The sequence below is a fragment of the Lithobates pipiens genome, unplaced genomic scaffold, assembly GCF_037356315.1.
Source record: "Lithobates pipiens isolate NorthernLeopardFrog02 unplaced genomic scaffold, aLitPip1_a1.2 Scaffold_3, whole genome shotgun sequence".
Classification (NCBI taxonomy): Eukaryota; Metazoa; Chordata; class Amphibia; order Anura; family Ranidae; genus Lithobates; species Lithobates pipiens.
The window spans coordinates 135,131,491-135,154,199 of record NW_027507790.1 but is presented as its reverse complement, the minus strand read 5'-3'; the positions used below and the strand labels follow the sequence as shown (position 1 = coordinate 135,154,199).

The 22,709-nt window shown below is 43.8% G+C and overlaps 1 protein-coding gene across 1 annotated transcript in view; it reads right to left on the bottom strand.

Moving 5' to 3' along the window:
• Positions 1–21,452, bottom strand: part of FBXL17 (F-box and leucine rich repeat protein 17) — a 991,300-nt gene extending 969,848 nt beyond the window's left edge. The window contains exons 1-2 of the mRNA XM_077462311.1: positions 19,547–21,452; positions 12,689–12,811 (exon numbers count right to left, since the gene is read on the bottom strand). Coding sequence (XP_077318437.1) covers positions 12,689–12,811; positions 19,547–21,289 — 1,866 coding nt within the window. The 5' untranslated portion in view covers positions 21,290–21,452. The remainder of the gene's footprint in view (positions 1–12,688; positions 12,812–19,546) is intronic.
• Between the last annotated feature and the right edge of the window lie 1,257 nt (positions 21,453–22,709).

Here is a 22,709-nt window from a genome sequence, read left to right as displayed (position 1 = left end):
TACATTTTCTTCCTTTCTGTGGAAAAAATTTGACTTAAGCAAATCATTTGAAGGTTTTTGTAGCAGTGTGGGGGGGGGGGGGGAGCTTGCTTGTACAAAAGCTGTTCTTCATCATACTTTACAAGTAGCAATTAACTGCATAAACACAATAAGCGACTGCTGAGAATCCCAAGTATCCTAAATGAGATCCTAACAGATGAGCAATTTTAACCAGCAGACAATATTGTGGATACTTATTTGAAATATTCACATAATGACAAATGATTAGGCCAGACCACAGCACTTCCCCTGGGTTGTACCATGACTATGCAACCTCCATATACTTCCATAAAACAAAAAACACAAGGCATCCTTTTCGGTCAGTAGTAGTTACCCGTTTCCTCGAAAGAGCTTGCGTCTTATTTTTTTCAACAAAAGACACAGTAGGGCTTATTTTCGGGGTAGGGCTTGTCATGTGCGGTCTTCTCTCCCCATCTCCCTCCCTGCCTGAATCCCAGGTGGAACTGAGTAAAAGTGGCTGCAAAACTCCAGAATGCATCTTGTTACAGTATCACACAATGAAAACTATACCTTTTTGCAATCCATGTGTGAAACACCTTCCCATAGCGCCGCTCCTGTGTCCGCCGGAGCACTGAAGAGGGAGGGGGGCCTGAGAGCACCTGCTGAAAGCTGGTAGAAGAGAGGAGCAGCAGGAGATCAGCCACTCTGCACTTCCATGGCCCGCCAGAGCTCTCCTCCCTGCTCCGAGCACTGCAGGGGGGCGAAATCCCCGCACTGACAGCTGGGAGAAGAGGAGGAGAGCAGCGGAAGGCCAGCTGAGCAAACAGCGCTATACCAAAGGCATCTGGCACAAACAAACCACAGAAACACACACAGCGTACATCACATACCGCTGTATTACAGTGCATTCCAGGATTCCACAACCACCTTAAGCTAGGTCTTATTTTCAGGGTAGGGCTCATATTGCAGCCCTCACCGAAAAACACAGCAGGTCTTATTTTTGGGCAAATATGGTGTAGTATGTGGATATGAGAACTTTTCAGTTCTAGAGGCTTCAGCAGCAAGTGTATTAGACCTTGGCTCCCCTCTCTGCTCTACTAAGACAGACAGTAGAGGTGGTTATCAGACATCATGAATTAAAGATGGTGGAAAACATAACAATGGAGTAAGTGACCCAGGGTGGATAAAAAGCAATGATTTTTTTTTTTTTTTTTTAATCTGGATTTTCTTTATTTAAAATCAGATTTTTGGGGATTTTTATCAAATTAATTTTAATAAAATGCTTCTGGAGTAAAAATATAAAGATAGTTTTCTATTTAAGATACATTAAATAAATTGAGTAAATAATTGAATAAATTTCAGCATGAAATGGCGCTTATTTATGTAGCATGAGGCTGTATATTCTGCAATATTTCCATTTTTGGTCAGCTCATTCAATGAATCCAAGCTCTGCAAGCTGGGATAACATGCAATGACAATGTTATTGTATTAATAAAATAAAATAATTTGAGTAGTTTTCCAACTATGTGTGATTAACCTAGTAACCTAAAATCAGTTCCGATAATCGCTATTTCACTCACCTGACAGCTTATTCTAAATAGGAAACTTCATTTTGTTTGCAAATATTAAAGATTCTAAACTAACAGCAAGAATGAGTCCACTTAAAGAGCACCTGTCTGTCTATTCAGATCCATAATGGTAGCACCCGTTCGTGAACATCCACTCACCTGCTTATGATTTAAAACTAGTTGATTTAAATCAAGCCTTTTTACTAGCGATTTAAGGCTGGGTTTACACTGCTGCGGTGTACGAGATCGGATGTGATTCGCACCGCACTGCAAATCACATGCGATCTCTCTGCGATGCGATTTCTGCTATATCTATTTATTCGTGCTACCCTGGAACATATTGGATTGCGCCCCTCCATGCTCAATTGGATATTATCCCTTTATTCAAACCCCACTGCGGCGGGCAAGGTCAATGAGATGAAGTCTCCCTATTTTTCTATCAGGAACGGTACCCGACAGGGTTGTCCCCTGTCCCCACTGATCTTTATCCTGTCCCTTGAGCCTCTTTTATGCCATGTTCGGTCAAATACAGGCATTGCCGGGTATGCCAAGTCTTCGGGTGTTCATAAGGTGGCCGCCTTCGCAGGCAGATCTCTTGCACTGGCATGCACTAACATTGACGTGGTTTGGCCACTGCAGTGCACTTAAGATGACTATTGACGAAGATTTGGTATCTGCTACAGGCGTTGCCCATATACCTCCCTCCCACCTTTTTCAAGCCGATTGACTACATGTTCCGTGCCTTTATTTGGTCACACCGAAAGCCACGTATTAGGTTGCAACTTCTGCACCTGCCAAAGCACAGTGGTGGAGTTGGCCTCCCAGACGTGAAAGCATATTATAGGGCGGCACACCTAACTAGGTTAGTGGACTGGCATTGTCATGCGGAGGCGAAACAGTGGGCGACTATGGAGGGGGAGGACTCCGGGGACAAGATCAGGAGCAGGCCCTGGCTATCAACGCCCTTGCCGAGGGCTATACTAGACCACCCCACATTGGGTAGCACCCGGCGGGTGGTGAGGGAGGCCTTCCGGAGCTCGTCTGTGTCCTCGGTGCCTTCCCCAATGGTGCCAGTCCTGGGCAACCCGGAATTTATACTGGGCCTCCAGAGTCCCTGCTTCCAACGTCTGCAGATGAGCAACAGGCGGCGGTTATGCGACTTTAGAGGCCCGGATGGTCGGCTCACTCCAGAGGCGGGGACGCTGGCAGCGGACCCTCCACTGGATTTTTGGAGCGGTCTACAACTACGGAATTTCCTACACAAATGTTTGCAGACGCCGGGCATTTCTCGCCCCCTCAAGGAGCTGGAGCAGATCTGCCATCGAGGGGAAGTGGTGCGGCACTGCCTCTCGCTTATCTACTCTGCCCTGACCCGTCCAGCAGAGGGGTATGTCCCCCCCTTCGTGGCTAGGTGGGAGGCGGAGCTCCGCAGCCACTTTACCCCAGATCAGCAGCAGAAAATCCTCCACTTTGCGCAGAAATCGTCTATGGCCACCCGAGTCCAGGAGACGTGCTACAAAATTACAACCAGGTGGTATAGGGTTCCATCCGTTCTCCACCGCATCTTCCCACAGGTGCCTGACCGTTGCTGGCGTTGTGGGGATGCAGAGGGAATGTTGCATGTCTTCTGGGCCTGCCCCAAACTGGCACCCTTCTGGCGCGAGGTGACTGGCACGATTGGTCACCAGACCGGTGCTTCCCTGGAGGGGGACCCTGCGGCCTGTTTTCTGCACCTGACGGAGCGACCCATCAAAAAAGTACAGGAACTCTTTAAACATTCAGTTGCTGAATGCAGCAAAGGCCTGCATCCCTTTGTGCTGGAGATCGGAGAACCCGCCGGCTAAGTCTCTATGGTTCTCTAAGGTGAACGACTTGAGAGATATGGAAGACCTCACGGCGACGCTGCGCAACAGGGAGGAGGCCTTCCGTGAGACATGGAGACCATGGCAGCATTTTACTTACACTGAAGCATACCTTCGAGTGGTGGGACCAGTTGCCCGATGAGGGAGGGTCAATGTTCTCTGGATTCTCGTCTCCTCACCCCCCTCTGCGACTGGGTGACGCCCACGGTCACTATTCTGCTCATTTCTGTGCCTTGTCTTCTTTCAATAACCCTTTTGAAGTCTCCTTCTCTTTCTTATACCCGCTTTCCTTTATCTTCTGGCTCCTCTCCCTCCCTCCCTCGGTCCCCTCTCCCCCTGTCCACCTTTGTAGTCCCCTTTCTTATACCCCCCCCCCCCCCCCCCTTCCCCCTTATTTTTCATTTTTTTCTGTTTTTTTCTATCAGATCTTATCCGCCAGCTTTTGAGGATGTGGATGGGTGGTGGGCCTCCCCGAAATCTGCTTGTCACCGATAATGTAAGCCCTGATCACTAGAGGTGCGGCCCATTGCTCCTCCCTCTCCCCTTCCCTCTCTATTAAATAAAAATTTGTGTATATTATTGCAATGTGTGGTCAGGCAATGATTACTGCTCACTTGGGTTGGCATAAACTGCCTGAATAGTATTGGAGGTCTTAGAGTAGAATCTCGCTCCCAGCTCGGGAGCGCCTACAAGTTTGTTTAGGCCTAAGTTCGGGACTGTCTACTGTATTTCCCACCCAGGTGATACCAGGGCTTTTGTGCTTGGAATTGTTCATGCTCTATCAATGTTGTCCATGCTTCTGTTATTTTTTTCTTGCATTTAATAAAGGAATTACAAAAAATAAAAATAAAATAAAAAAATTAGTGGATATTATTTGGTCTTTGTGAAAGTTAGAGAGTCTACAAGCTGTGGTGCGAATCATAAAAAATTGATCTTATCTGATGTACTGGTGGCCTCTCATTTCTTGCGACCCCAACAAGCCAGGAAAGTATAAATACCCCCCAAATCACTCCTTTTTTCAAAGTAGACATTCCAAGGTATTTAGTAAGAGGAATGGTGAGTTTTTTGATGTTGTCATTTTTTCCCACAATTCTTTGCAAAAAGATTTAACTTTAACTTTTAACTTTTCCAAAATTGGCATTGCAATAGGTTATTTCTCTCACTTGGCATGTGTATACCACAGATGACGCCCCAAAATGCATTCTGCTACTCCTCCTAAGTATTACGATACCACATGTGTGGGACTTTTCCACAGCCTAGCCACATAGAGAGGCCCAACATGCAGGAAGCACCATCACGTGTTCTAGGAGCATAAATTACACATCTAAACTTGTTGACTACCTATTACACTTTTGAAGGCCCTGGTGCACCAGGACAATGACACATGACACTGACGTGGCACTGGGGACATGTGGCACTGCCAGGTGGCACTGGGGACAGATGGCACTGCCAGGTGGCACTGGGGACAGATGGCATTGCCATGTACTGTGGAACTTTATTTTCCCTTTTTTTTCTACTCACAGCTGCAGCCGTTCATCTCTCCCTCCTAACACGCTGTCTGTGTGAGGAGGGAGAGCCGGCAAGAGACATGATCTCATGTGTTTACATATGAGATCATCTCTCATTGGACAATTGGCCACACGGATCGCACCGTAAACGGCCAATGTGATTGGCCATTTACAGCGATCTGTGACTGGCTGTGCCCAAGGGACACAGCCAGCACAGAACTTCCCTGATGCGTGCTCGCGGGAACGCACATTGTGGAAGTAAACAAAACGTCCAGGCAGTTAGCGTCCACACTGTAGCCGTCTTTTGGCTATAAAACGGGCACGAAGTGGTTGAATATACCATTACAAAAATATAATATAATATATATACACACATATATATATATATATATATATATATACACACACATACATACACACACACACACACATATACACACACACACACATATATATCTTACGTATGATGTGACATGTAAGAATATCCAGAAAGTGCAAGTTTAGTGCAACTGCTTGCCCATGCAAAGTTGTCCTAATATAATCCATTAACATTCATATGTAGATGATACATGTAACAACGCTGTTAGTAATACACAGCAGTCTATATTTCTTAATTATACTATCAGTAAGTTAATACCTGGGATTACCGAACTTCTTAAAAAGTTCTTAGTATTCCCTTTTTGTAAAAATTTTGACAACACTTTTTTTTTTTTTTTTGTAAACAGTTTTAGAAATAATAAACAGCTGGTCAGCCTGTAGGACAATTTCTGTTAAAGTGGTTGTAAACCGAAATGGAGGGAAAAAAAAAAAAAAAAGACCTGTAAGACAAAAGGCATAATGAGCTAGTATGCATAGTACTAGCTCATTGTTTAATATTCACCTGAGATCAAAGCCCCTGCTGCAGAGCCCAAACACAGCACCAGCCGGCAACATTTCTCCCCGGAATTACTTCCGAGTATTGTCGCTCCGGAGCTGTGATTGGCTGGAGACGCGATGATGTCACTCCCATGCATCCGCCGGCACGCACATGCCATTGCTTCAGTGGGCATGTGCCAATGATGTCGGCACATGCAGATACAGGGGGAGATCTCCTAAACCGTGCAGGTTTAGGAGATATCTGGGGTAGCTACAGGTAAGCCTTATTATAGGCTTACCTGTAGCAAAAAGTGGATTGTAAGTGTTCACAACTACTTTAAGAGATGGTTTGAGTACTAGACAAAAAACAACCCTTGAGAGTTAAGAGTGCACAGTTATACCAAGGAGGACATTTCAGACTATTAACAAAAGCATAATAATGACTGGTTCTCTTTAAAGCTTAAAGCAGAATTTCACCAAAAAGGGGCAGTTCTTCTAGTCTACCCCCCACCCCATCCTCTAAGTGTCACAGCTTGGGGGGGGGATGGGGGGGGGGAGAGGGTGTCTGGTTTTGACATGATTGCTGCAGCAATCTGAGTTCTAAATATGGCCAGTGGAAGTGGCGAAACGCATCAAGCGAGGACATACCACATGAGGCAGAGTGACAGCTAGCAGCAGCAAGGAAAGGCAGTGCTTTTTACCTTGATACTTTTAACTAGATGTAGATACCGGTACATATAATTTGAGTTTTTAACCACTTCCCACCCGGCCAATGTACATATACGGCCGCGTGGGAGCTCTCTACTTCTGAGAGGACGTCCAGGAACGTCCAGGAACGTCCTTCAGAAGGAGGGGGATCGCGCGTGTGCCCGCGCAGCGGCGCGATCCCGATGTGCTCGTGTCACCTGGACACGGTGCATCTCGGATCGGCAGGAGGGCTCTGTGATTGGCCCTCCTGATCACATTACGGCCGTGTCCAATCACGGCCATCATGTGATGTAAACAAACAGCTGGTTGCTAGGCTATCGGCTCTCCTCTCCTCACACGGAAGTCGTTGCTGGAGGAGAGGAGAGCAGATCGCTGCAGCCGGCTGGTGATCAGTGAGTATCAGCTGTTTTTTACAGCTTTTTACTAACTGATCACCAGTCTAGTATAAACCTACAGTGTAAAAACACATGTCACCACAATACACGTCACCACACATGGCCCCAAAACACACACATCCCCAAATAATAAAAAGACATGTCCCCAAATAAAAAAAAAAAACACATGTCCCCCACATATGTCCCACTAAAATCACATGTTCCAATGATTATCTGCACACATGTACGTGATCACCTGCACACATCTGTACATGATCATTTGCGTACATATATCCCTGATCACACAAACCAATTATTATACACTTAACGGAATTTTTTTTTACCAAAAACATGTAGCAGAATACACTTTGGCTTAAATTTATGACAAAATTAGATTTTATTTGTTTTGTTTTTAAAATAAAAAAAATAAAATATTGTTTTGTTTTTTTCCCAAATTTCCGCTTTTTTTGCACTTATATCGCCAAAAATAAAAAAACTGAGTCATGAATAAATACCACCAAAATAAAGCTCTATTTTGTGCGAGCAAAATGATAAAAATTTCATTTGGGTACAGTGTAGCATGACCGCGCAATTGTCATTGAAAGTGCGAGAGCGCTGAAAGCTTAAAATTGGGCTGGGAAGGAAGGGGGCGAAAGTGCCCTGTATTGTAGTGGTTAAATAAATTACATCGCAATATTACCCTATGCACATTTCTCTCTCCATCTGATACACCAAACACTCATATCAACACAATGGAGATCTACTAGGAGTAATGATAACAACTAGGATCACTACTAAAAGGAGACACCTTTTTCCATTGATGCAATACAAAGACTGTACTGCACTGTAGGGATGGTACTGGCCTTGTGAGGAGCGGTGCCTGGTTTCCTCCAGACATGACGCTTATTTTTCAGACTGAAGAGTTCAATCTTTGTTTCTTCCATCAGACCAGAGAATTTTATTTCTCATGGTCTTATAGTCCTTCAGGTGCCTTTTGGCAAACTCCAGTTCATGGGCCTTTTACTGGGAAGTGGCTTCCGTCTGGCCATTCTATCATACAGGCCTGATTGGTGGAGTGCTGCAGAGATGGTTGTTCTTCTGGGAGGTCCCCCTCTCTCCACAAAGAAATGCTGGAGCTCCGTCAGAGTGACTATTAAGTTCTTGGTCACCTCTCTGACTAAGGCCCTTCTCACCCTATTGCTCAGTTTGGCTGGTTTGGCCCACTCTAGGAAGAGTCCTGGCGGTTACAAACTTCTTCCATTTAAAAGATGATGGAGGCCACTATGCTCATTGGGACCTTCAATGTTGCAGACATGTTTCGGTATCCTTCCCCAGAATCCCAGGATACAATGCTGTCTCAGTGGTCTACAGACAATTCCTTGGACTTCATGGCTTGGTGTGTGCTCTAACATGCACTGTTAACTGTGGGACCTTATATAGACAAGTATGTGCCTTATCTAATCATGCCCAATCAACTGGATTTACCACAGGTGGACGCCAATCAAGTTGTGGAAACATCTCAAGGATGATCAGTGGAAACAGGATGAACCTGAGCTCAATTTTAAGTGTCATGGCAAAGGCTGTAAATATTTATGTAATTTTTCATTTTTTATTTTTATTTTTATTAAATTTGCAAAGATTTCAAACAAACTTCTTTCACGTTGTCATTGTGGGGTATTTGTAGAATTGTGAGGAAAATAATGAATTTAATAAATTTTGGAATAAGGCTTTAACATAACAAAATGTTGAAAAAGTGAAGCGCTGTAAAATAGATACATATTTAACCACTTAAGCCCCAGACCATTTGGCTGGCCAAAGACCAGAGCACATTTTCCGATTCGGCACTGTGTCGATTTAACTGACAATTGCGAGGTTGTGCAACGTGGCTCCCAAACAAAAATTGATGTCCTTTTTTCCCCAAAAATAGAGCTTTCTTTTGGTGGTATTTGATCACCTCTGCTACTTTTATTTTTTGCACTATAAACAAAAATAGAATGACAATTTTGAAAAAAATAAATAAAAATTTTTTACTTTTTGCTATAGTAAATATCACCAAATAATATACAACAAAAGACAATTTTTTTCCTCAGTTTAGGCCGATACGTATTCTTCTACATATTTTTGGTAAAAAAAAAAAAAAATCTTAATAAGCATTTATTGGTTTGCGCAAAAGTTATAGCGCCTACAAAACAGGGGTTAGTTTAATGTCTTTTTTATGACACATCACTGATCAAAGCTGCAGATCACAGGGAGCTATGATCAGTGACAGTGTTACTAAGCAGAACGGGGAGATGCTTGTTTACATTAGCATCTCCCCATTAATCAGCTCTATGAGACAATCGTGGGCATCCCCACGGACATCGAGTCCACGGGACCTGCGATCCTACTCACGGAGCTTGTGGCAGGGTGGCGCGCATGCGACTACATGGCAGCAAATTTAAAGCGACATACCTGTATGCCCATTTGCCCAGCCGAGCCATTCTGCTGACGTAAATGTACATGCAGCAGTCGGCAAGTGGTTAAATAAGCAATTTATACAAAAAAACATAGAAAAATTTGTTGAAACATACAGTGCCTTGAAAAAGTATTCACACCCCTTAAAATGTTCCACAATTTGTCATGTTACAACCAAAAACCTAAGTGTATTTTATTGGATTTTTATGTGATAGACCAACACAACGTGGCACATATGTGATATGGAAGGAAAATGATTAATAGTTTTAATTTTTTTTTTTACAAATAAATGTGTGAAGAGTGGCCTGCATTTGTATTCAGCCCCCTTTACTCTGATACACCTAAAATGAAGTGGAACCAATTGCCTTTAGAAGTCACCTAATTAGTAAATAGAGTCCACTTCTGTGTATTTTAATTTCAGTATAAATACAGCTGTTCTGTGAAGCCCTCTGAGTTTTTTTTAGAGAACCTTAGAGAATACACTGCATCATGAAGACCAAGGAACACACCAGACCGGTCAGGGATAACGTTGTAGATACGTTTAAAGCAGGGTTAGGCTATAAATAATAATTAAAAAAAATAGCCCAATCACTGAACGGAGCACTGTTCAATCCATCATCCAAAAATGGAAAGAGTATGGCACAACTGCAAACCTACCATGTCGGTCAAGGAATGCATTAAATCAGAGAAGCAGCAAAGAGGCCAATGAAAACTCTGGAGGAGCTGCAGAGATCCAGCAATCAGGTGGGAGAATCTTTCCACAGGACAACTATTAGTCGTGCACTCCACAAATCTGGCCTTTATGGAAGAGTGGCAAGAAGAAAGCCATTGTTGAAACAAGTCCTGTTTACAAGAAGCCATGTGGGGATCACAGCAAACATGTGGGAGAAGGTGCTCTGGTCAGATGAGACCAAAATTTAACTTTTTGGCCTAAAAGCAAAACGCTATGTTTGGAAAAAAACTAACAATGCATATTATCCTGAACACAACATGCCCACTGTGAAACATGGTCAGAGTTGATGGGAAGATGGATACAGGGCAATCTTAGAAGAAAACCTGTTAAGAGTCTGCAAAAGACTTGAGACAGGGGCAGAGGTTCACCTTTACAGCCAGAGCTACATGGTTGCACCGATACTGAGCATTTGCACAAATACTTGTACTCATGCAAATGCTCCGATGCGTAATCCTATACCTGGACAGCCAGGGGATGAGGGTCGGTGGGAGCCGTTACAAGCACTGATCTCCCTGTATAGATTTCAATAAAAGACGCGGACAGCTGCTTCTCCTCCTCTCCCTCCCGCAACTTTCAGCTGCTTTTTTGAAAGCTATAACACGAGATCGGTGCTTGCAACTACCCCCACCGCCGCACCGATCATCCCTGACTGCCTCATGTCCTCATCTATGCTCCTCAAGTACCCCTGTCATTTACAGGCTCCTTCCTTTTCCGAATGCACAGAGTCAGTAATCACTGACTATCCATTCATAGCTGAGCATTGATAACTGTTTTTCAGTCTATGAATGAACATGAGCGTCTGTCTCCTGTCCATTAATCTTTAGTGCCGCTGAGGCTGCAGAAAAAGGGACTGGGCAATCTGTGTCCTCACTCCCTTTGTCCGTCTCTAAGTGGAGATGTCAGGGGTCTCACCAAAACCCAACCCCCCGCCAACAGAGTTGATTTAAAAAAAAAAATGGCCATCCAATCTGACAGAGCTTGAGCTATTTTGCAAAGAAAAATGGGCAAAAATGTCACTCTACATGTGCAAAGCTGGTAAAAGCATACTCAAAAAGACAAAGTCAATGTTCTTTAACATCGGATGTCAGTGAGTACAACCCTCATATTTTACATATTGAACCTTGCAATTAAACAATAACACACTAGGGCTGGTGTGCGCTCTCTCTTGTTCTATATATTTTCAGATTACGTCTGCCACCCAGTGGACTTGTGGGATAGCTGAAACACCCTGAGTGGATCTACTACACCCAGACTGTTTACTGTTAGAATAGTGATATATTACTGCATCCTCTTTGTAGATATGTCTTTGCTGTTCACTCCCAGCTCCTGGTCTGTCTGATGCCATTGGCTCAAGGTGAGGGGGGTTCTAGCATATGACACAAGAGGAGATGAGGGCGTTACCTGAAGAAGGAGGCTACGCCTCCGAAACATGTTGTCCCAAGCAGCTGCATGAAGCATACGAGAGGAGATAGCCATATCACTATGTTCCCCCTCCCCCGGCCACAAGTGACGTCACACAAGTGCAGGCTGGTCCGTGTAAGCGACCTGAGCAGCGTGTTACTAGGTAGTAGACGGCAAGTGCTTGCTGTTAACCCCTCACCATCCTGCAAATCTCAGTGAGCCAACTGATCCCTACAGACCAAGAGAGGAGGTCACTATGGAGTTGTCAATGCTCTTTAACATCGGATGCCAGTGAGTGTTACCCTCGTATTTTACATATTGAACCTTGCAATTAAAAGATAACACACTAGGGCTGGTGTGCGCTCTCTCTTGTTCTATACATACACAAAAACACTTGCAGCTGTAATTGCAGAGAAAGGTGGTTCTACAAAGTATTGACTCAAGGGGGCTGAATACAAATGCAGGCCACACTTTTCACTAGGGGTGCACCAAATGTCAATTTTTGGTGCCGAAACCAAAAATTAAGCATGCACTAGGCCAAAAAATGAAACCGATACTGAAAATTACAGTTTAAAAAATATTTATATTTTTATATCTAAATTGTATTATATTCAATTATATTGATTTTAACTCTCCTCACCACCACACAGATTATTCATAACTATCCAGGTATTGAATCAAGCATTGGTGCATTTGCCTGAGTACAAGTACTCGGGCAAATGCTCGGCATCGATAATGGCATCGGTGCAACCCTATATATAGTATATCCATTCTCTAGAATTTAAGAGAAAGGCTTTACAGTGGTTATTAAAAGTGAAAACAGTGAGATTAATGTGATTTTAATTGCTAAAGGTTTTTTATCTTGATGCATTCTCTGCAGTATGGTAAAAAACCTTCCATGGTCATCTTACCCAAGTTCCATCTCAATTCATCACTGTGCCCGAGAGGAGTTGCGCTGCATGCTCTCTCCTCACAGGACTCAGAGGAGGCAGCAGCAGGGCAGAGGCACACGGTCATCTATATATGCACACAGGCCAGCTCTAGATCGAGCCTGCATGTCCCAGGAGCAAGTGGTTAACTAAAACCCAAAGTGACAGCGGGGGAACCAAGAAGAGCAGGGTCAAAACCTTTGCACAAAGCAGGTAAGTATAACATCTTTATTATTATAAACCTTGAATAAATCGGCAAATAGATTAATGTATTTAAAAAAAAAAATTTTAATTACCTGTTGACGACTGCTGAGATCCAGTTGCTTCCAAAACTGAAAGTCTAAGCAAAGGTCCCGCCAGTACTTGCACACAAGAGATGCTGAAAGACAACGCTCATTCAGTGACAAGAGAGAGAAAATCTGTAAAGAAAATAAATTAAATGAGTGGTTTACATTGTATGAAATGCTCAAAATATTATAATATTATAATAATTTTTTGCACACTGCACATGCACAATGGATTATTCAAAGTTAGTTAGGCTAATACACACTCATTACCTGTGAATGATACCCTAAAATAGGAAACTACAGCACTAAATATACTCAAATGAAAACTTCATCAAAACCAAAGACAACCAGTTATAAGAGCAACAATTCAATAAAACTATCACCATTAAAGTAGTACTAAAAGGAAGAAGTTTTTATAATATATATATATATATATATGAATGCATTGTGTGCAAGAAAAAAACAAAAACTTGTGTACAGCAGCCCCCGTTATACTTACCTGAGCCCCATCTTGATCCAACGATGTTGCATGAGTCGACTGTCCAGGGCTCGCTCTCTCTCCTCAATGGCTGACACAGGCAGTGGGTGCCATTGGTCATCAAAGTCAGTGAGCCAATGGAGAGAAAGGGGGTGGGGCTGAACTGGGTTTGAATGGGTGCCTCCATAACAAGCTGCTTGCTGTGGGCACACTTGGCAGGAGCGATGTGCCAGGAGCCCAGAGAGGGATCCGAGAAGGATCTGGGCTTCTATGTGCAAGACCACTGCACAGAGCAGCCAAGTATGACATTTTTTTTTGTTTAAAAATAATAAATAAGACTTCAAACATCATGTTAAGATTCTTTTGGTGACCATGCAAATATTATATTTACTGGGTCATAATCAAAAGTTAAATAAAATAATAATATCAGTAAAATGCTGATGCTGTCCAGGTAATCATTGCACGTCAATTAATCTTGTTATTGCAAACCTTCGTTTTTTTAAATAAAAATAATAATCAACATGTTATACCGTACTTAACTATTTTCTATAATGGCATTGCAGAGCAGCCTCATACCACCTCCTCTGGTGTCCCCCAATGGCACTCTCCCACTCCTCCTCTCCTGCATGTGGCCCCATAGAAAGCTATGTGCTATGGGACACGTTCCTGAGCCAGACTCTGCGCATCTATAAACACACGCAGCTCAGCATGCCCCCAGCTCTCGCCTCACTGGATTTGACCGACAGCAGAAGCAGCCAACGGTCCCTAGCATATATTTTGGTTTTATTTTTAGTCATAGGCACGCTAAACAATGCAACACTTTTTTTAATGTACAAGGCAAAGCTCAAAGTGAATGTATGCGATTTACTTTAATACAGCTTTATTCCTCTTACAGCACGACACTGAGACGCACACAGGAGGTAAAAAAAGGGTTTGTGTCAATAGTTAATGAGAAAAGCCAAAGGCTGATCTTCTAAGGGGCATGCGTTTTTAAGTGACAACATTGTCAGTTTTTACCACGTTCAATTTCCTATTGTTTACACTTTCCTTACAATGATAAAAAAAAAAAATTCTAATGGTTCGAATAAAGTTATATCAGGTTAAACCGAAATTTGTTCCTTTTCCTTCACGGAAGGTAAAGACACCTTGGTATTATTAGGTGAGCCAGTAACCTGTTACCTGAATTGACCAACAATACTGGTCATCAGGACCCCGCCCACTGCATTTTTTACTACGACTTCTAATGATCCATCATTGAGCTGACAATAATGCCCTGTACACACGGTCAGAAATTCCCGACGACAAAATCCAACAGATTTTGGCCCAAACTTGCATACACATGGTCGCACAAAGTTGTCAGAAAATCTGATCGTTCAGAATGAGGCGACGTACAACACGTACACCGGGACTATAAACAGGGCAGTAGCTTACAGCTTTGTTGAAGGACTTCAGGTCTATATCTGGATACAATCAAGTAAAACAGAAGGTCTTACCTCTACATATCCAGCCTTCAGATCTTGCCATTTCAAACAAAACTACTCTTTTCATTGGTGTCCGGACTCTCTCAAGTATCTGGGTGTAAACATAACCTCCTCATACTCAACCTTATATCAAGTCAACTACCACCTACTTTTTCGGGACATTGATCGACTCTTACGACAATGGTATGCATATCCCATTTCTCTCTTGGGCCACATCAATGTCCTAAATATGTCTATTATGCCAAGACTCCTTTACCTATTTGACACACTCCCAATTTCTATCCCCATGTCACAACTAAAAGCCATGCAGAGAACATTTCTTCATTTCATCTGGCACTACAAAGCACATAGAGTTGCAAGCTCGGTGATGTTTTCCCCCAGATCACGAGGCGGGTTGAGAGCCCCAGATCTTATTAAATATTATTTTGCTACACATCTTATAACAATTATCACTTGGTCCTCCAGGATGGCACCCACCATCTGGCCAGAGATTGAAATGAGCATCACTAGACCGATGCATGTATGTGCTATGGTCTGGGCAGACTTAAGCTCATCCTCGTCCCAACTCAGAAGCATATGTCCAGGCCCAACGTTATTCTCTCTTGGCATATGGAAGAAATGCTCACGTCAGTTCTCTCTTGCATCTCCAAGTCCCCCGCTGCTAAATGTACTATTCAATCCCGAGATCCCCGATAGCTTATCATTCAATAGAATGCTTCCATGGACACAGGCAGGCATATTCTAGCTTTGAAACATTGTACACCCCCTTACCCCTACGCTTTTACCCTTTGAGGAATTGCAAAATAAATACCAGATCCCTAAACAATTATTCTACTCCTATCTTCAATTTAGACACTACTTCGACTCTAAATCCCTTACTTTAAGCCTTGATAAACCTACCCCATTCGAACTCTTATGTGCTCAAGGACCGTATCAGACTCATCTCATTACTGACATTTATGGGATCTTACATAATGCAACCCCTATTACTGACACATCCCATTCTTATATGACAAAATGGTCTCAGTTGGTGAATCACTCTATCTCCCTCCCTCAACGGCAGAAGATTTGGGAAGCTATTTCCAAATCATCACAATGTGTAGAACAAAAAGACGGCTTATAAAATATTATTCTTCTGGAATAAAACCCCTGAAATGATGCATAAATACGATTCCAAGACCCCTCGGGTATGTTGGAGATGCTAGGGAGACATTGGCTTGCATTTCCACATTTTTTTGGGATTGCCCCCTGATACACCCATTCTGGATAACCATTCGGACCTTTATACAGGATTTGCTCAGTATTTCCCTCCCATTGGATCCTGTCCACTTCGTTAAGTCTGCCGATCCCTGGACTCAACAAATATGCTAAAAAATTGGATACCTTCATTCTACTTGCTGCAAAAAAAGAGCTATACCCTTATGGTGGCTCCCCCCTCCCCCCCCCCAGCCTTCACTTTCACAGGTCCTACAAACGTTGGAGCAGATATGTAGAATGGAACCTCTTACTGCAATAATACATGATACCCTCCCGCAATTTTCCAAAACCTGGGATCTTTGGGATCGTTCGGACCTTAATCCTGGCATCAGTTACATATCATCCGCTGAAATATCTATTCCCTGAGGGTACCTACTTTTCTACCTGAATGCCCCTTTATTATTATTGATTTGATTGCCTGTTTTTTTTTTTTCCTGAAAACTTGAATGTTTCTACACGTTTCTGTTTATATGGAAATGTTTACTTTTCAATAAAAAAAAAAAATAAATAAAAAAAAAGGGAGGGTAGTAGCCAATAGCTTTAGTCTCATAATTTATTTTGAGCATGCATGGCACTTTGTCTGTCGGAATTGTCTACACACGATCCAAATTTAAATGACCAGATTTTGTTGTCGGAAAAGTTTAGATCCAGCTCTCAAACTGTGTCAGAAATTCCGACGGAAAAAGTCGGATGGAGCCCACACAGGATCTGATTTTCTGACAACACGATCCGAGCGCAGATTTTCCGTCGGAAAGCTTGTCTGCGTGTACAGGGCATAAGTGTGTGACTCTGCTTTTCTCACTTCATGTTTGTGATTTTGAGCGCAACAGGCTCCATTTTGAGAATCAACTCCTGACGGTGGTTTTGGAATTGGCGGATGGATAGCCACAACAGACCTGGGCAGTACATTTCTTTTACTATAGGATCACACTACGTAAAAAAATATAGATTTTATGTTATCTTTTTTTTTTTTTTTTAAGCAGAGGCTCTAAAGAATAAAATGGTCGGTGTGGCAATTTTCATGTCACCAAGTATATGCACAGCAGTTTTTCAAATGCAGCTTTTGTGGCAAAAATACACTTTAATGCATTTTAGTGAACACAAACTATAGATTACCCAATTTACGGCACGTAAATAGATACCCAACATATCAAGCTTTAAAATTCTGTATGCCCATGGAACGGCACCAAATTACAGTACCTAAAAATCTCCATGGGCAACGCTTTAAAAACCTTTACAGTAAAGCTGCATGATCACTATTGCAATTTTTTCCCCCTTGCGATCTTAAAGTATTTTCCTATTTTTCTATGCAGAGAATTCTCTTTGCTCTGCTGAAGCTGACAGCCTCAAAAGAAAGAAGAAAATAAAAAAATAAAAATAAAAAGTCTGCCAAGAATCACAATATTCTTTGGCAGTGGAACTTAAGTATAAACATTGTAACCATTTGTCCTTTAGATCAAAGGAATACACTTTGGTGTGTAAAGTGAAGAAAGTTTAACCACTTAAACACTAAACATTTTTCTGACATTTGTTGGTTTCTAGTTAAAATCTTTTAATTTTTATTTATTTTTTTGTTGAAAATTACTTAGAACCTCCAAACATATATATATATATATATTTTAGTAGAGACCCTAGAGAATAAAATGGTGGTTGTTGCAATATTTTATGTCACGCTGTATTTTCACAGCAGTCATTCAAATGAAATTTTTTGGGAAAACAAATTACACTTTAATGAATTAACATTAAAAAAAAACACTAACCAGTAAAGTTAGCCCAATTTTGTTTAGTATAATGTGAAAGATTTTACACTGCAAGAATCGTGATCTTTTTATTCAAAGCAAAAAATAAAAATAAAAAAACTGCGATTCTCATTTTGCCCAGAATCATGTAGCTCTACTTAAGTACCAGTTTAGAGTTACACAGGAGGTCTGGCGCTAGAAATATTGCTCGTGCTCTGATGCTCACAGCTATACCTAACATGTGTGGTTCAATCACCATTTACATATGCATGTGGGATCTTGGGATCTATATGCTTGCTTTTGGGTGTGAGCACAGGTTTGGGGGGGGGGGGGGTAAAGTCCTTTTTTTTTTTGTTAACACTGTACATATATTTCAATTTTTTTCAACTTTATTGTGATCACAAGTTACTAACAACATGCCTAGTGATAGCATGGGCCTTGACAGGTTCTCTTTATATGGGGGTGGGTGGGGATCTGGGATCTTTTAGACCCCAGGTGCCTCCAAAGCATCTAATCAAACCCAGGGCTACAGTGGTGAAAGGCTACACGCCTTGAGCTGGCTGCTCCTTCTATTGACAACAAAGATCACTTCCTGTTCCACGTCCATGCTGGTCAGTGTGGAGCTTCCTGGTTCCTTGCTCCTGGAGAAACACTGTGATCCATTCCAGCTATCTGGAACAGCGGTGGGACTCATGTGGAATGCCAGGACTGCACTTTACTTTGACGAGCATGCATCTTTTATCATCTTGTAAGTGTTTTTACTCTTATCCTCTTAAAGTCATCATATTAATACTACACTCAGGTAGATACCTCTCCCTCCCTCTTTTTTCCTTACATATCTTTCAGAGTTCTGAACACACTCTGAAGGCTGGCTGCCTTCCTTTTTAACCCTTAAAACCCCTTTCTTTACCAAACACCCAACCTATGGATACATCACCATCCAGCTATTACAGCTGAGACCATACCCCTAAGGATTACTCCATTTGGAGCGCCAGATAAACACTGACTATACTGTTAAGTAAGAAAGGGAAGGATGACAGTCTAACACTGGACCTTGACTACACCAAGGGGGCCCAATAACCAGATCCAAGGAGAACCTAAAAACTTTAGTGTGTACTCCTGGACAAGTGGAAACACAAACGGTTAAAGACGAAGGGGTGGGAGGAGCCTTTTATCTGCTTTATGGATTGCATTTCTTGTTATAGCGGGAGCCAATCATCTCTCAAGTAGCTGTCCTGGAAGAGGATTTGGGAAATAATGCTTCTCAGGGTCGACATGTAAATATCACTAATGTATAGCCGGCAGCACCACTGCAGCAGATGCATGGCTTACATCTGAATGAGTCATACATGTGGCGGCAGCAGAACATTGGCTTTGCACTGTTCTTAATCAACCAAGGTTATTCTGCATATGTGCTGCATGAATGACTCAGGAGAAGATGTAAAGATCAGTTGTGTGTAATAAACACATTAATGAACTTTGTTTACCCTTATCACATTGTTGCTATTTGTCAGCCCTGAGCAATTCTAGTTGACAATAGTGTACATGTATGCTGGCAAACGTTGCACGAGCGTTATACAAGATATGGAAAACTTCTTAAGCAGGCCTTGTGGTCTACAAGCTCCCCGCATAAATAAGATACACCCATGCACATGGGCTGTTATTATAGTTGGGATGCAGTAGTTGTGTACAATTTATTGCATGCTGCTCTCTCTCCAAAAAAATAAAATAAATCAATATTTTCTTAATGTAAGCGTGACTGCTAAATCTTAGCAACTGGCGCTGCATTAATTAGCTGTATAAGGAGGTACCTTAACACATAATGCAACCCCACAAAATAAAAAAACAAATCTAAAAAAAGGTGCATATAAGCAATGCTCCAGAAAACCTTCAACTGTCCATTGTTCCTCACCTTCAATAACAGGGATGGAGGAAGTTGGTTAATATGCAATGGCTCACAAGGCACCGATATATCTCCTTCCACCTTAGGAGAGTGAGAAGGAGTTCCCTGGATACAACCTGAAGAAGCCAACTCAACATGTGAAGGACTGGTCAGCGAGGGTGGTAGGTGGCCGTGGCCTATAGTGTTGCAACTGTTACAGCAACAATCATTTTCACAAGGTTGTCTATGGTCCTCCGTACGGAGATCCAAAGGCTCCTCACTAACAGGTTTATGCTGTAACGTTGTACAGGGGGTCACTGGATCCCTAGTGCGCTGTCCTGAGAATAATAATGCAGAATCCCCAGTAACATGGCCTTCCCCTTGGCATTGTAGTGTCTTCACCCCTGAAAAGTGGGGTTCCTGGTCACCAGATGTCTGGATAGCCAGATGTCGAGGAAGAAGCTGCTTCAACATATTTCCAGGTAGAGAGTGAGCATGGTGTTCTGTACAGGCGAGTGCAGGATCCACAGTAAGGAGACATCCCCCTTGACAAAGTCGTTTCTGACTATCAGAACAGGAAGGTTCTGGCATTTTTGCAAATATGCGAGTCAGACCTTCAGGTGGAGACTGAGCCTGCCCTCTTGAGGCATAGGACATATCCCTAGGCACGGGGGCTACTGTCTGCTCTCTGGGGCGCTGAGACAAGTCCATAGTTTTGGGGTGTGTAGCTTCCACTCTGGAGCATGATGACAGATCCCTAGCCAGGGTGTGCATGGCCCCTACTCCAGGGTTTCGTGACAGTTCCCCAGTTGCGGGGCGTACATTCTTTTCTGCAGGGCATGGTGATGAACCTGCATTTGGGGAGTATTGCGTTTCCCCTCCAAGGCATGGAGACAAGTCCCAACAATAAGGGTGTCCAGTCTTCTCATGAGGGCATGGTGATGGGCCTCCAGTTTGGGTGTATGTTGAAAGCTGCTTGCATGGGGGATGTCCAGTGTCCCCTCCAAGGCATGGTGACCGGTCCGCAGTCAGGGGATGTGCAGTGTCCTGTCCCAGGCAGGGTGACGGGTCTTTCCCATGGGGGCGAGCAGTCTCTCCTCCAAGGCATGCTGATGGATTCCCGGTCTGGGGGGGTGCAATGTCCCCTCCAAGGCAGGGTGCCTGGTCCTCCCCATGGGGGTGCGATGACAGGTTCTCTTTAAGGGGGTGTGCAATCTCTCCTCCATGGCACGTTGATGGCTCCCCTCCAGAGCAGGGTGCCAGGTTCTCCCTATAGGGGTGTGATGACAGGTCCTCAGCTTGGAGTTGTGACGATAGGTCCTCTTTATGGGGGTGTGCAGTCTCTCCTCCATGGTATAGTGATGGTTCCCCTCCAGGGTAGGATGCCAGGTCCTCAGCATGGGGTTGTGGTGCCAGGTCCTCCTCCTCCTCCTCATCAGGGGCACATCGGGGCTGTTTGCAGGGGGTGAGGGTGGTCTGGTTGTCCCCGGAGTTCTTCCTCTTGCACACCATGTCTTCGGCGGTGCCCCTGAGAAGTCCCCCGCACAGATGTCTCTCCTGCCAGGCACTCAGCTCTCCGGGGCAGAGCAGCAGCAGGCGGGCACAGTCCTGGGAAGTGGCGGGCTCCCTGGCAGGGGGTTCTGCGTGCACTAGGAAGCAGAGCAGGCACGGTCCCCTCAGCAGACAGTCCACTGTATGTAGCTTCTTCCTCCGGCTCTGGGCGCTGGGCTGAGGACGGGAGCGGCTGCGCTGCTTACACAACAGGCCGCCCATATAGGACGAGCAGCCCGGGAGAAGGAGAAGGGGCAGAAGGCGGCGTACCGGCTCACTACACTCTCTATCACACACACACTACACTACTACAGAGCTTTCTCCGTTACCGCCGATCTGACGTCATCACAACACACAACATCATCCACCAGAGAGAAGCCGCTATTGGTCGGTGTGTGTACGCTGTGCGACGTCTCACATCACCACTGAGACATACGAGTCCATAGCGGCCATCTTTGTCAATGTAAAAAGAGATAGACTATTGAGCTGTCAGAAAGAGCAGTCGAGCTCTGCATTGGACATGCCCTTTACCAACATGGCTGCTGAGTATGCACCAGAGACAGAGCTTACCAGCTGCTTGGCACTAGAGTCCTGCTGTGGGAGGTGCGCCACCTATTGATGGTGGAACTGGTGTAACAGCCCACTAAAAGCAAACTACATTCTAAAATACAATATGTAAATGTAGCGCGGGCTCCTGAAGAGCTATGTTTTTCAAAGTTAAAGCTTTACTCAAACTACAGTTTGGTATGGGCCTATTTGACTCAATTTGGCTTCTGTATCAGTCAGACTGGACTGTGAGATGTTCAGCCTGGCCGCAGGGGGACACTATCTCTGGTGGCAGGTGTGGAACTATGGTCTGGTTAGACACTTAAATTATGCCCTCTTAGAGTCAGGTCAGTGGGAGTGGCCCTCCCACTGTGCCCTCTGGGAGAGGGTATTTAAGACACGTCATGTGGTTCTGGGTTCCGGTCCAGTATTCTGTGCTGAGTATATGGTCCTGGTCCTCCTGACCAGCCCCGGGAAGGCTATGGCCTGGGGTGCGGTTCCACCTGACCTTGATGCCTTGGGGTTGGCTAGCCCAAGGCAAGGGAACTAAGGAAGGATTCCAAGGTGGATGGGTGCTGTCTCCTGTCTGGGAGAGACCCATTGTACTTTGAGAATTCCAGGGGAGCACTCTTTAGAAGAACACCACGCGTGAGGTTGGTTTTCTTAACAAGAGCCTGGAAGGGCTGAAGTAACCGAGAGAATCCGGTCTTGGCCAATTGGGCTAAAAGATCCAGGTATCCTACAAGTATTCTACCGATTAGTTTCCCTACGTGTTCTTCAACAATGTCGATGTTAAAGACTTTGTTCCTGAGTAAGCACCTGGTTGGCTGCTAGGCCTTGTGAGAGAGGGACTGTCCAACCTGAGTGCTCATCCAGCTGCGAATGGCTATTCTCTGGATGCAGTCAAAGTAAGCAAGTTCCTTAATGTTTATAGACTTTGACATTGAGAGTACCTGAACTTTCCTTTCCAACCCTCTGATCCCAAGTTAAAAGACTGTTCAATGGTTGATGTATGCAAATAAAATTCATTCAACTGGATCTATTGTCAGTCTCAGGTTGCTGGGCCATCTACCACGGGACATCCCCTAGACATGTC